Source organism: Salmo salar, chromosome ssa04, assembly GCF_905237065.1.
Source record: "Salmo salar chromosome ssa04, Ssal_v3.1, whole genome shotgun sequence".
Lineage (NCBI taxonomy): Eukaryota > Metazoa > Chordata > Actinopteri > Salmoniformes > Salmonidae > Salmo > Salmo salar.
This window is the reverse complement of record NC_059445.1, coordinates 56,375,186-56,388,321: the sequence shown is the minus strand read 5'-3', so window position 1 is coordinate 56,388,321 and position 13,136 is coordinate 56,375,186. Positions and strand designations below refer to the sequence as shown.

Sequence of the window (13,136 nt, the reverse complement as noted above, 5' to 3'; positions counted from 1 at the left end):
AGGAAGTGGCAAGCATTTTTGAAACGGTCTGTTTGAGATACAAGTTTGAGGTGGGTTTTTGAAGTGTTTTATAAAAATAAAAAAATACTTTGGCCACATGAGTATATTTTAAAAGTGTGATTTTCACTGGACAGTTTAAAGTGTGACATCTACCTCTTTACAACCAAGGTGCATTTCCTTCCTTTGTTCTTGTCTTGTAATGTCAATACACTACAAAAGTGAATAATGGGTCATTTGATCACTGGAGTCTATAGTGTAGATATGCAAATCAGACTGTTCTAATGAGCGTGTCCCCAGCATGTGCAATATTTTTCTAGCAAAACCCTCTCCAAAACGTGTATCAGCAGTATCTTGTCTGTATGTGTGTATATAAACTGCAGCTGACCCCTCCACCCATGTCTCAGTTGTTCCGTCTCTGCTCTCTCCTCCAGGGTATCCTGCGTACTCCAGACACCATCCGTAAGTTCCAGAGTGTGCCAGCCCAGCCGGGCCAGACCTCTCCCCTGCTGCAGTACTTTGGCATTCTGCTGGACCAGGGCCAGCTCAACAAGTTTGAGTCTCTGGAGCTGTGCAGGCCTGTCCTACAGCAGGGACGCAAGCAGCTGCTGGAGAAGTGGCTTAAAGAGGACAAGGTGTGTGTGTGTGACTGTGTATCAGATAAAGGGGGAGAGATGGGTATCTGACCTTCCATAGGAAGAGGTCTTTCCTAAGCTGTGTCCGTCCATGTTGATATCTTCCCAGTCATCTGGGTTGTTCATGCTTTCTAAGATGTGAGGCGATCTGTTTGTTATGCTGAGCATTTAAATAGTTTTTTGCCCCTCCAAAGCATGCTTGGCAATATTAGTATCTCCCCCCCCCATAGCTTTCTGCTTCACACTAATTGTGAATATTACAATTTGTTAACCTAACACCTGACGGTAATTACACACATTCCAAACATAACGTTTCAGCAGTGTTTTTCATGAGGGTCGTTTACCTGTAGATCACAGGAGGTTGGTGGCACCTTTATTGGGAAGGACGTGGTAATGGCTGGAGCGGAATATGTGGAATGGTATTAAACATGGTTTGATGCCATTCCATTGACTCTGTTCCAGCCATTATGAGCTGTCCTCCCCTCAGGAGCCTCCACTGCTGTAGGGTAGTTGTGGTGAAACCTACTTTGTCTCTTATTAGCTGGAGTGTTCTGAGGAGCTGGGGGACCTGGTGAAGTCAGTGGACCCCACCCTGGCTCTCTCCGTCTACCTGAGGGCCAACGTACCCAACAAGGTCATCCAGTGCTTCGCTGAGACTGGACAGTTCCCCAAGATAGTCCTGTACGCCAAGAAGGTATGTTGTCACTCTGAGACGGAGCTTTGTTGCTGTTCTTGTTTCCTTTCCTTGGTTTGGTTTCCTCGTGACACAGTTGAGGAAGTGGATGAGCTGTATCTTGGTATCCAGAGGAGGGCTTTAGAAAGGGGCTGGGGCCAAATGGGGTTAGCAAGGAGGGTTTTTGCTTTTGTTTGCTAGATACTTTTCATTCACACGTCAAGCATGTCATATGACTTTATTTTTATTTTTTTGTGGGGTTATGTAATATTACAAATATGCACGTTGAGGAGCAGGATGGTGCATTGGTGGTTGAAACTGTTGCTCTTCCTGTGTCTGTAGGTGGGCTACACTCCAGACTGGATCTTCCTGCTGAGGAACGTGATGAGGATCAGTCCAGAACAGGGCCTGCAGTTCTCCCAGATGCTGGTCCAGGACGAGGAGCCTCTGGCTGACATCACACAGGTTGGTGGGAGGAAGGGAGGAACAGGGAAGGGGGAGGAAGGCTTAAGATGGAGGGGATGGGGCCCCTCGACTAGAGCATGCTATCTCTCTCTGTCATTTACACTCCACTATTATGTTCCTCCTGTCTGGACTTGACAGGACTGTCTGCTCTGAACTCTCATTGCTCTGATCAGTTTGCCTGGTACAATGGAACCAATCGATTAGTCCCAATATTGCAACCACGCGTGTTTCTAAATACCGGGATCACGTTAATAGAGTTTCACGCAGACAAATAAGATGAAACGCATAAGAGATATCTTGCTGCGTTTTGTAAAGCGGATCTAAATGGCTAGTTAATGTCATTTCTGCTTGGCATCAGACAAATGTTGTGCTTCAGTTGCACTTTTCCACTCGGATGAGAATTGTCTATCACCATACAGCGCTCTGACTCTGTAGCTTTTCTCCGTTACTTTTCCCAGTGTTTCTCCTGTAAAATGCAAGATTAACGTCAAACAAAACATTAGGAAATGCAGCTGGCTACATTCTTTCTATGATAAACATTAGAAATGTGATGGCCATGCATTGCTTTTTTCAGTGTAAGCTCATTAACTTGTGTGGCTGCTAGCCAAATAGCGTTGCACTTCTGTTGTCATCTATAGTTGCACGTCCCTGATCGCTCTATTGAAGCATGAAAACGCAGGTGAAATGGTTTAAAACGCAGGTATTTAACGTGTTGAAAAGGCACGTTTCTTTACTGTTATAAGACCCCTGAACACTGTGTGTAGTGGCTGTCTTATGTTGACAGTTGTTCCTTTCTCTCTGGCCCCTGTCTGTTCAGATCGTGGATGTCTTTATGGAGTATAACCTGATCCAGCAGTGTACCTCTTTCCTATTGGACGCCCTGAAAAACAACAGGCCTTCTGAGGGGCCGCTGCAAACACGCCTCCTGGAGATGAACCTCATGCACGCCCCACAGGTACTCTCACACACACACACACACACACACACACACACACACACACACACAGAGAGAGCGCTAACATTTTGAGAATATGCCAATTTAATATTTGTTTGCTCTCAAATCAAACGTGACTAAATGACATTCACACGTTAACACTGTTCTATTCTTATCCTTCTCTGTAGGTTGCTGATGCCATCCTGGGCAACCAGATGTTCACCAACTACGACCGTGCCCACATAGCCCAGCTGTGTGAGAAGGCTGGTCTGCTGCAGAGAGCTTTAGAGCACTACACCGACCTGTACGACATCAAACGGGCCGTGGTGCACACACACCTGCTCAACCCAGAGGTAGGAACCCTACAAATTCTAGAGGAACCCCCCTCAAAGCCCTCTGACAGTAGTACTCAGGCCACTCCCCTCTCATATGTGCCAGCTTGTGTGTGGAAAAAACAACCAGATTATATTCATTTCAATTCTAAATCATTCACTTGATTTAGAATTTTAGGACCCTTTGTATGTATAAAAATACATGTATTTGATCAAAGATTGAATTTGGCCTTACCTGCTAAATTTAAATAAAATCGAAGCTCTGGAAATTGTTTTTGTTACCCATATTTAACCCCTTTTTTGGGGGGCACTTAAGTATTTCCATATACTGTACTTCCATAAAATGTTTTAACTGGTACTGGCCTACCTTCAGACGAGTCCCGTGCTGCTTGTGTGGGTCGTAGAGCAGAACTGATTAAAAGTGGGGTCATATTAGTTTGTAGCCCAAACCGTTCTGAACCCTGGCTAGATGAACATGACTGTCATGTATTTCCTTATGACATTATCTAGCTCTGCTGCTGCTTCTACCTCCTCTGTGCCTCCTCTCTTTCTCTCCTCTCTTAATTCAAAGGGGCTTTGTTTTTGATTAGCCAGTAATCAGACATTACCAGTAAACATTAAATACACAACGTTTTAAAATAATAACATGTTATATTATAAGTGTTTAAAATGTTATGTAACAATTATAATGTTTTATAATTAGCTGTGTACAAGGTTGTGACAACGTGCAAATAGTAGAAGGTATGAATGGCAAGGGAAAATAAAGGATCTTTCTCTCTCTCCTTAGTGGCTGGTGAACTTCTTTGGCTCCCTCTCAGTGGAGGACTCTCTGGAGTGCCTGAGGGCCATGTTGTCTGCCAACATCCGTCAGAACCTGCAGATCTGTGTCCAGGTGGCTTCCAAGTACCACGAGCAGCTCTCCACCAACTCTCTAACGGAGCTCTTCGAGTCCTTCAAGAGTTTCGAGGGTGAGACACACAGCCACACTATTTCACACTTATGCTTCATAGATCACTCTCTCTTCCAGCCCTATGCCCTGCAATCAACTAAGTAGGCCTGAGGCAACAGGGTCGTCCATAGGCTCTGTAGAATGTCCTGGAGTGGAGGGGTGGCCACTAGGACAGGCTGCTGGACCTCTTTAAGCCCAGGGTAGACTAGATAGGAGGTAGCCTATCATAATGGAGCTACAGCTCAATAAACTAAATGAGAGCGAGAGAGACCCTGTTTTCAGTTGTCCAAATAACTTTGCAAACAAGCATAGAATTAAACCAGGGGTGATGAGATGGCAACAGTAGCCACCCGCTCCGGTCTCTTGGGGTACAGTTGCCAGCCACCTTATCGTAATCACTGTTCTATTTTCCAGCCAATGGCGCACAATTGAACTTGACTGGATGTCCTGACATGTCAGACTGGCATGGTGTCTGGTACTGTATTTCCTCTTGACTAACATTGTCTCCATGGTGATGCTTTGTCCCAGGTCTGTTCTACTTCCTGGGTTCCATTGTTAACTTCAGCCAGGACCCAGAGGTCCACTTCAAGTACATCCAGGCTGCCTGCAAGACGGGACAGATCAAAGAGGTGGAGAGGATCTGCAGAGAGAGCAACTGCTACGACCCCGAACGAGTCAAGAACTTCCTCAAGGTAAAAGACAGAGGGAGGAGGTATCTAGAGGGAGGAGGTATCTAGAGGGAGGAGGTATCTAGAGGGAGGAGGTATCTAGAGGGAGGAGGTATCTAGAGGGAGGAGGTATCTAGAGGGAGGAGGTATCTAGAGGGAGGAGGTATCTAGAGGGAGGAGGTATCTAGAGGGAGGAGGTATCTAGAGGGAGGAGGTATCTAGAGGGAGGAGGTATCTAGAGGGAGGAGGTATCTAGAGGGAGGAGGTATCTAGAGGGAGGAGGTATCTAGAGGGAGGAGGTATCTAGAGGGAGGAGGTATCTAGAGGGAGGAGGTATCTAGAGGGAGGAGGTATCTAGAGGGGAGGAGGTATCTAGAGGGAGGAGGTATCTAGAGGGAGGAGGTATCTAGAGGGAGGAGGTATCTAGAGGGAGGAGGTATCTAGAGGGAGGAGGTATCTAGAGGGAGATGAAATGCAATGGACTAAACATACTCTTGTTTTTTTCCCCCTCCTATCTTTCTTTAGTTTAACTTTATTCTATTCTTTCATTCTCACACTCATCTGTTCTTGTGTGTTCAGTCAGTCCATCTCATGTCTGTCCTTCATTATTTTATTTTGAAATTGTATTGGATTTAAATGAGGAAATCTGACCTTCCTTCTGAACTTCTGTCTATCCTATGAATACGTAGATCTGCCTGCTAACACTAGCATTCGTGAAAAGCTTTCATTTTGCCTTCATTGGTAAGAAGTTCCTGATGGCAGTTATCTCTTGTGCTTTTCCCTGTTGTCTGTGGAATGGCAGGACATGTACCAGGTAAATCTATCCCCGAGTACAGGACTCCCTCCCTATTTTAGTTTCACCGCCACCCCTGACTTACTTCTAGAGATACAGGATTAAACCTGGGATTTGTATGACGAGTACAATGACACAACCCGTTAATGTACCCAAAAACCATTCATCCATGATGGGGTGCACCAAACTCTAGTCTGTCTGTCCAAACAAGTCCAAAACCTGTAGTTTTACAGTTAGCTGAGCTACTAGCAACAGGGTGTTGTGAGTGTATTTCTGTTTTGGATTCGTAACTGTGCAAATACAGTGGGGCGGCAGGTAGCCTGGTGGTTAGAGCTTTGGACTTGCAAGATCGAATCCCCGAGCTGACAAGGTAAAAATCTGTCGTTCTGCCCCTGAACAAGGTAGTTAACCCACTGTTCCTAGGCCGTCATTGTAAATAATAATTTGTTCTTAACTGACTTGCCTAGTTAAATAAAGGTAAAATAAAAAAATATACCTAGCTGTTATCTGAGCTGTAGTTAGGTTTTGGTATTGCAGTTCTGTTATCCGTATGTAAGGTCTATCCAGCACAAATGAACTCAAGTAAGCATGGCTATTGTGGTGCATTTAAATTAGTTTTCCTATGTGGATGGATTCAGAAACTAAATTCACATCATCCAGATAACCTGGTATGGCCACATACTGTAACAGTCTTCCAGGCTGTGCAAGAGGAGTCAATGGGCCTCCTCATACGCTGAGTCCCAAAAGCACCTCATGCCCTACATAGTGCATGGGCCCTGGTCAACAGTTGTGCACCATGTAGGAAATGGGGTGCCATTTGGGATGGAACCATATAGTTTCAACAACATGCTAAAGCTAGATGTCTTTTTGGTGGCAGACCCTTGGAGTGCTCTACAGGGCTGTGAAGGTACTCAATCCCAGTGTATTAATCCTGTAGGAGTATTGATAGCAGTCAGCCAGTGATCACACACACACAACGCGCACAGGAAACACACCCGCAAAACACGCACTGTGTGGAGCGTCTACTGTTGTGGGCTCCAAAAGTGGTGTGTAGTGGGAGTGTGTGGCAGTACCTCAATAGTACCTGCAGAGGGAGACCTACGTCGGTGTACATGTGTGAGTGAGCTGTACTTGGCTTAGATCATTTTCTTCTTGTTTCTTTCCTCTCTTTCTCTGTCTACTCAGTCCATACTAGTAAACAATGTTTTCAATACCTAACCATCTTCTAATCTCTCAAAACGTGACTCCTTCCATTTGTCGTCGTAGTTGAAACATTTTTGGGTTTTGTTTTCCTCGATTGTGACATTTTTCAAATCACATGAGCAGGATCATTTTAAACTGGAAAATGAAATCCCAATTTCATATTCAGTGATTCTAATATTTTTTTTGTCATTGTACATTCGTGGTTGTATGAGCCCAACAAGATTACAGTCAAACCTCTAGCTTTTTTTAACTACTTGCTCAATTTTGAGCTACTTTCTTAGAAACGTCTATACATACAGGTAGTAACAACAAAAACACTCCAAACTTTAACACTTGCCATTACGATCAGTGGTTAAAGCCAACCCTTACATGTCAGGTTTGGCTGTGATCATTGGTGGGCTCTGATCAGATCTTCCGTCTCATAACGATGATGTCGCGCTAACCTTGGCCCCTCCTCCTGCTCTGTGATTGGACAGGAGGCCAAGCTGACCGACCAGCTCCCACTCATCATTGTGTGTGACCGCTTCGACTTTGTGCATGACCTGGTCCTCTACCTGTACCGTAACAACCTGCAGAAATACATTGAGATCTATGTGCAGAAAGTAAGTGAACGTGGTCACATTTTTGCTCAAATAAACACACTGTCAAGCATTATAGTTGACAAAATGTACAAACTTTTAAGCAAGATATTATCACTAAGTTTCATGTTCACCTAAACTAGTGCAGACTCAAGATAATGGCCCCACAGTGAAAATGCCAGTGTCCAAGAATATTGACGTGTGTGTTAGGTGAACCCCAGCCGTCTGCCAGTGGTGATTGGAGGGCTTCTGGACGTGGACTGTTCTGAGGACGTCATTAAGAGTCTGATCCTGGTGGTTAGAGGACAGTTCTCCACTGACGAACTGGTGGCTGAGGTGGAGAAGAGGAACCGGTACAACACAATCCTTTTTCATCAGATGGCAGAAAGAAACTACTAGTTAGAAGGGTTAATTGTAGTTGATAGTAGCTGGTATAGCCCCCCAACCTATTTAAACACTGTGGTATCAAGAAATAAAGTGCTACTTACTTAGTCTTTTTTATACTAGCTGTGATATCAGCATCTGTAGTTGTCAGCAGGCTCATCTCCCTCTCTCTTTCTCTCCCTCCTCAGACTGAAGCTTCTCCTCCCCTGGCTGGAGGCCCGTATCCATGAGGGCTGTGAGGAGCCCGCTACCCACAATGCCCTAGCCAAGATCTACATCGACAGCAACAACAACCCTGAGCGCTTCCTGCGTGAGAACCCCTACTACGACAGCCGCGTGGTGGGCAAGTACTGTGAGAAGAGGGACCCCCACCTGGCCTGCGTGGCCTACGAGAGAGGACAGTGTGACCAGGAACTCATCAACGTCAGTAGCTTCTCCCTTCCTCTTCTTTTTCTTATAGGAAGTAGTTTCCTATAGGTTAGAATGTAGGTCTAACTAAAACATCTGAGTGTACATTTTAATTCTCTGCATTGCTATGCATTAATATTAACTGACATCCTTTGTTTACAACAGCAATACTGGGAATAGCCTACATATGAAAGTGCTGTTTCAGAATGTGAGGTGAGAGCCTAGTGGACGAACAGTGTGCACACTCTTGTTTCCTGTCAGGTGTGCAATGAGAACTCCCTGTTCAAGAGTCTGTCTCGCTACCTGGTCCGTCGCAGAGACCCGGACCTGTGGGCCAGCGTGCTGCTGGAGACCAACCCCTTCAGAAGACCACTCATTGACCAGGTAGGTAGTCCCCATACACACGTCTGGACCAGCTCTGAACCAGTATTGGGATCAATTCCATTCTCAATTCAGTCAATCTTCAATAAAGGTTTTTCAATTCAAGAACAAACTCATTGAGCTGCTGGAGAAGATCGTACTGTATAACTCAGCCTTCAGTGAACCTTCTGAATTGAGCCAAATTCTGATTCATGCATTTACTCATTACCATATCGAAATCTATTTTCCCTCCATGTCAGGTGGTGCAGACAGCCCTGTCTGAGACCCAGGACCCAGAGGAGGTGTCAGTCACAGTAAAGGCCTTCATGACTGCAGACTTGCCCAACGAACTCATTGAGCTGTTGGAGAAGATCGTACTGGATAACTCTGTCTTCAGTGAACACAGGTAACAGAGCTACTAGAGCTCTGATACCTGTGCTCACTGTAGGCTGGGCTGTCCATTGTGTGTTTTCTCTCTAGTTCACATCTGCCATCTTTTTTATACTCTTCCAAATCGATCAAATCAATCTTTATTGAAAATGCATTTAAAATCGCAACACACTCGACAGTAACTTTACACATACAACTGTAAACTTAACATAGCTTTACATATACAATTGCTGAACTTTACAACTTGATTTCCGGGATGATTTGTGATTATTTGGTCTCATGTGTTGATGCTGAGGGTTGTTTATTTATTCAGAAACCTGCAGAATCTGCTGATCCTGACGGCCATCAAGGCGGACAGGACCCGTGTGATGGAGTACATCAACCGCCTAGACAACTACGACGCCCCAGACATCGCCAACATCGCCATCAGCAACGAGCTCTTCGAGGAGGCCTTTGCTATCTTCAGGAAGTTTGACGTCAACACTTCTGCCGTGCAGGTGAGATGAACCCTGAGCCACCCCCCAACACCATGTGGTATTCATATCACCCTAACACCATTTCAATCTCTTGAATATGGAGGTCTCAATGCCAGCTTCCATTCCCCTTCTCCTTACCTTCAACATGATTGATAGTGTGTGACTTCCTGTCATGGTATGATGTCTCTTCTCCCCAGGTTCTCATTGAGCACATTGGGAACCTGGACCGGGCTTATGAGTTTGCTGAGCGCTGCAACGAGCCAGCAGTGTGGAGCCAGCTGGCCAAGGCTCAGCTGCAGAAGGGCCTGGTCAAGGAGGCTATCGACTCCTACATCAAGGCTGACGACCCCTCTTCCTACATGGAGGTGGTACAGGCCGCCGACCAGAGTGGTAAAGATGTTGGGGCAAGCTATAGCTGGGATAGGGGGTGGCAGGGTGGGCTGATGGGCATTAGAATGTGTAAAATCTCCCAATGTCAGTGAATAAATGTCCTCGGTGTGTGTGTGATATGTCCAGCTGTTTTTGGTGACTTTCTGTAGTCATCAGCGGCTCACTGAATGACCTCAGGATTTAAGGTACTGTAACCTCCCAGCTTCTCTTAGCTGACTGTAATGTTCTGGTGTATATCAGGTAACTGGGAGGACCTGGTGAAGTTCCTTCAGATGGCTCGTAAGAAGGCCCGGGAGTCCTATGTGGAGACAGAGCTCATCTTTGCCCTGGCCAAGACCAACCGCCTGGCTGAGCTGGAAGAGTTCATCAATGGACCCAACAACGCCCACATCCAACAGGTACCGTTACTGTAGTCCAGACTGATGTATTAAACAGTACAGGTTATTGTATTCCAAGTCAATGAGAAATAAACTGATGTTCCCTCCTAGTTCACCAGGAACTGATTTTCTATGTTGTCGCAAACAACTCCCTATGTAAGACATTGATTGACATTCATACTCTTTCCTGCACACAACGAAGGTCGGCGACCGCTGTTACGATGAGAAAATGTACGACGCGGCCAAGTTACTGTACAACAACGTGTCCAACTTCGGCCGCCTAGCGTCCACCCTGGTGCACCTCGGGGAGTACCAGGCGGCAGTGGACGGGGCCCGCAAGGCCAACAGCACTAGGACCTGGAAGGAGGTGTGCTTTGCCTGCGTGGATGGAAAGGAGTTCCGGCTGGCCCAGATGTGTGGCCTCCACATCGTGGTGCATGCTGACGAACTGGAGGAGCTTATCAACTACTACCAGGTAAGACACACACAGCCCACTTTGTCTCCATGCACCTTATCCTCCTTGCTGCTAGATGCTGGCACAGTTTGTATGAAATTTGTATTTTCACTCTAGTCAACATGAGAAGTTCTTATTTAGTCCACCTCTCTCCACAATCTCTTGATTGACGATCACATTTTGGTGCTTTCGAACCCCTTAGTGCTTTACAACTACAAACTGATGCCTACATGACCACCTTTAACCAATTCCCCCTCTCTCTCGCTCTCTCTCTGTCTGTGTTCAGGACCGTGCTTACTTTGAGGAGCTGATCACCATGCTGGAGGCAGCCCTGGGGCTGGAGCGGGCGCACATGGGCATGTTCACCGAGCTGGCCATCCTCTACTCCAAATTCAAACCTCAGAAGATGAGGGAGCACCTGGAGCTCTTCTGGTCCAGAGTCAACATTCCAAAGGTTCTGCGGGCGGCCGAGGAGGCCCACCTGTGGGCGGAGCTGGTGTTCCTGTACGATAAGTACGAGGAGTTTGACAATGCCATCATCACCATGATGAACCACCCCACCGACGCCTGGAAGGAGGGCCAGTTCAAAGACATCATCACCAAGGTAACCCAATCAGTAATGTTTAGGTAGCAGTCATTGCTGTATATGATCTATTTGATTTGATATTGTTAAGTGTATATTTAAAGTACATTGAAACATCTCAATACACTTTACAATTGTAATACATGACAATATCTCTCCCTTTATCCCTTTTCTGTGACTGTGTAGGTGGCCAACGTGGAGCTGTATTACAAAGCAACTCAGTTCTATTTGGAGTTCAAGCCGTTGTTACTGAATGACCTGCTCATAGTGCTGTCCCCCAGACTGGACCACTCCCGTGCTGTCAACTTCTTCAGCAAGGTGAGACGAGCTCTGTCCCCTCCGATCTGCCAACACAGGAAACTGAAGCACTGTGACACCTTGTAGTTGTTAATCGAAGACTGTGACGTGTATTTCGATGTACAGCACAGTGCACTCTGCTTATAGTGAATGCAGTTCTAGTAATCAACGGTGTGTGTGGTCCAGGTGAAACAGCTGCCCCTGGTCAAGCCCTACCTGCGCTCAGTACAGAACCACAACAACAAGTCTGTCAATGAAGCACTTACCAACCTCTTCATCACAGAGGAGGACTATCAGGTGTGTGGTCAATTTTGGTTGGTTGTTACATTGTCAAACAATTAAGACAGATATTTGTTTTATCCTTGACTAGGTTTGGGATCTGGCCCTATGACAGTTCTAGTACCTTGTTTACTTGAAAATAAAGTATTTTTTTACCTCATTGAACAACAGTTACTCATCCATCCTTTCTTCCTTCCCTCTCTCTGTGGACTCAGGCTCTGAGGACCTCTATAGATGCCTATGACAACTTTGACAACATCTCGCTTGCCCAGCGCTTGGAGAAACACGAGCTGATTGAGTTCAGGAGGATCGCTGCCTACCTCTTCAAGGGAAACAACCGCTGGAAACAGAGTGTGGAGCTCTGCAAGAAGGACAAACTCTACAAGGTACTCATTCTCTTCTCCTTACCCAGGCCTGTTTCTCCTCTGACTGCCATTATATTGTCATTGAACCTAATTGGTTAGTAGAGAGAGGAGGATAATGGGAAATGTAGTAGATTGCCGTTTGGTCTGGTAAGATTAGTGTTTAAGGGTAGGGTTAGTGGTCAAAATCCCATTGTGGAGTGAAGGTTTTCTAGAATGACCAGGATACATACCAGGCAAAGTGGCTTGGTACTAAGTTCCTCTCAAACACACAGCATCAAGTCACCGCTCCTGATCTTGAACCTCCATCTTGTTTCCATCTTCCTCCAGGATTCCATGCAGTACGCATCAGAGTCCAAGGACACAGAGTTGGCTGAGGAGCTGCTGGGCTGGTTCCTGACGGAGGACAAAAAGGAGTGCTTTGCCGCCTGCCTCTTCACCTGTTACGACCTGCTGAGGCCAGACGTGGTGCTGGAGACGGCCTGGAAGCACAACATCATGGACTTCTCCATGCCCTACTTCATCCAGGTCATGAGAGAGTATCTCTTCAAGGTGGGTTGGCTGTCTGGACATGGCTATGTCATGTTGAGTGGGCTAAACCAAACCAAGCATGGTGGTTCTATTCTACATGTCCAAGGATGTTGTTGATTAGGGCATCAACAGAATTTCAGTTGTGGCTAATGAACACAAACCAGGTCTGCTTTCAGTGGGAGTAGGGTGAACTTTCCCCTAGACATTGATCTAGGGTCAGTTTCACATTTCTAACCCCAAATGGTTAAGATTGGGTGAAAGTAAGCTGATCCTAAATTCCACTTTTACCCAAAGCCCTTTCCAAACACGTGGCGCAGTGATCTTCTGTTGCTCAGTCGAATGCTTTTAGCAGTTAGCCACTTTTGAAAAGGCATTTAACTATTCAGTAGCACAATGCCTTATTTTTATATGGCAAGTTGCTATCAGAGATTCCGCTAATATAAATCATTGAACTCAGTCCAGCAGTCTAGACTTTGCAGCAGAGGTGTGTGGCATCATATAAATAGATTTTCTAGAATCAGTATAATAGAATATTCTATTTGGAATAGAATAATTGTATTTCTATGTGGTGTGCCAATAGTCCTCACTCTATACAGAAAGACAGTTATTTATTTTTTG

General features: G+C 45.7%; 1 protein-coding gene across 7 annotated transcripts in view; it reads left to right on the top strand.

Annotated features, from left to right (window-relative positions):
• LOC106603518 (clathrin heavy chain 1) overlaps nt 1–13,136 on the top strand; it is a 58,321-nt gene that overhangs the window by 38,225 nt on the left and 6,960 nt on the right. For all 7 annotated transcript variants that reach the window (XM_014197311.2, XM_014197310.2, XM_014197315.2 and 4 more), the window contains 21 exons: nt 432–632; nt 1,174–1,326; nt 1,648–1,770; nt 2,588–2,725; nt 2,893–3,057; nt 3,824–4,004; nt 4,514–4,677; nt 7,126–7,251; nt 7,438–7,580; nt 7,800–8,034; nt 8,281–8,403; nt 8,640–8,785; nt 9,083–9,266; nt 9,443–9,635; nt 9,876–10,033; nt 10,215–10,487; nt 10,753–11,070; nt 11,236–11,367; nt 11,533–11,643; nt 11,841–12,011; nt 12,318–12,539. In XM_014197311.2, the coding sequence (XP_014052786.2) occupies nt 432–632; nt 1,174–1,326; nt 1,648–1,770; nt 2,588–2,725; nt 2,893–3,057; nt 3,824–4,004; nt 4,514–4,677; nt 7,126–7,251; nt 7,438–7,580; nt 7,800–8,034; nt 8,281–8,403; nt 8,640–8,785; nt 9,083–9,266; nt 9,443–9,635; nt 9,876–10,033; nt 10,215–10,487; nt 10,753–11,070; nt 11,236–11,367; nt 11,533–11,643; nt 11,841–12,011; nt 12,318–12,539 (3,660 nt within the window). The remainder of the gene's footprint in view (nt 1–431; nt 633–1,173; nt 1,327–1,647; nt 1,771–2,587; nt 2,726–2,892; nt 3,058–3,823; nt 4,005–4,513; nt 4,678–7,125; nt 7,252–7,437; nt 7,581–7,799; nt 8,035–8,280; nt 8,404–8,639; nt 8,786–9,082; nt 9,267–9,442; nt 9,636–9,875; nt 10,034–10,214; nt 10,488–10,752; nt 11,071–11,235; nt 11,368–11,532; nt 11,644–11,840; nt 12,012–12,317; nt 12,540–13,136) is intronic.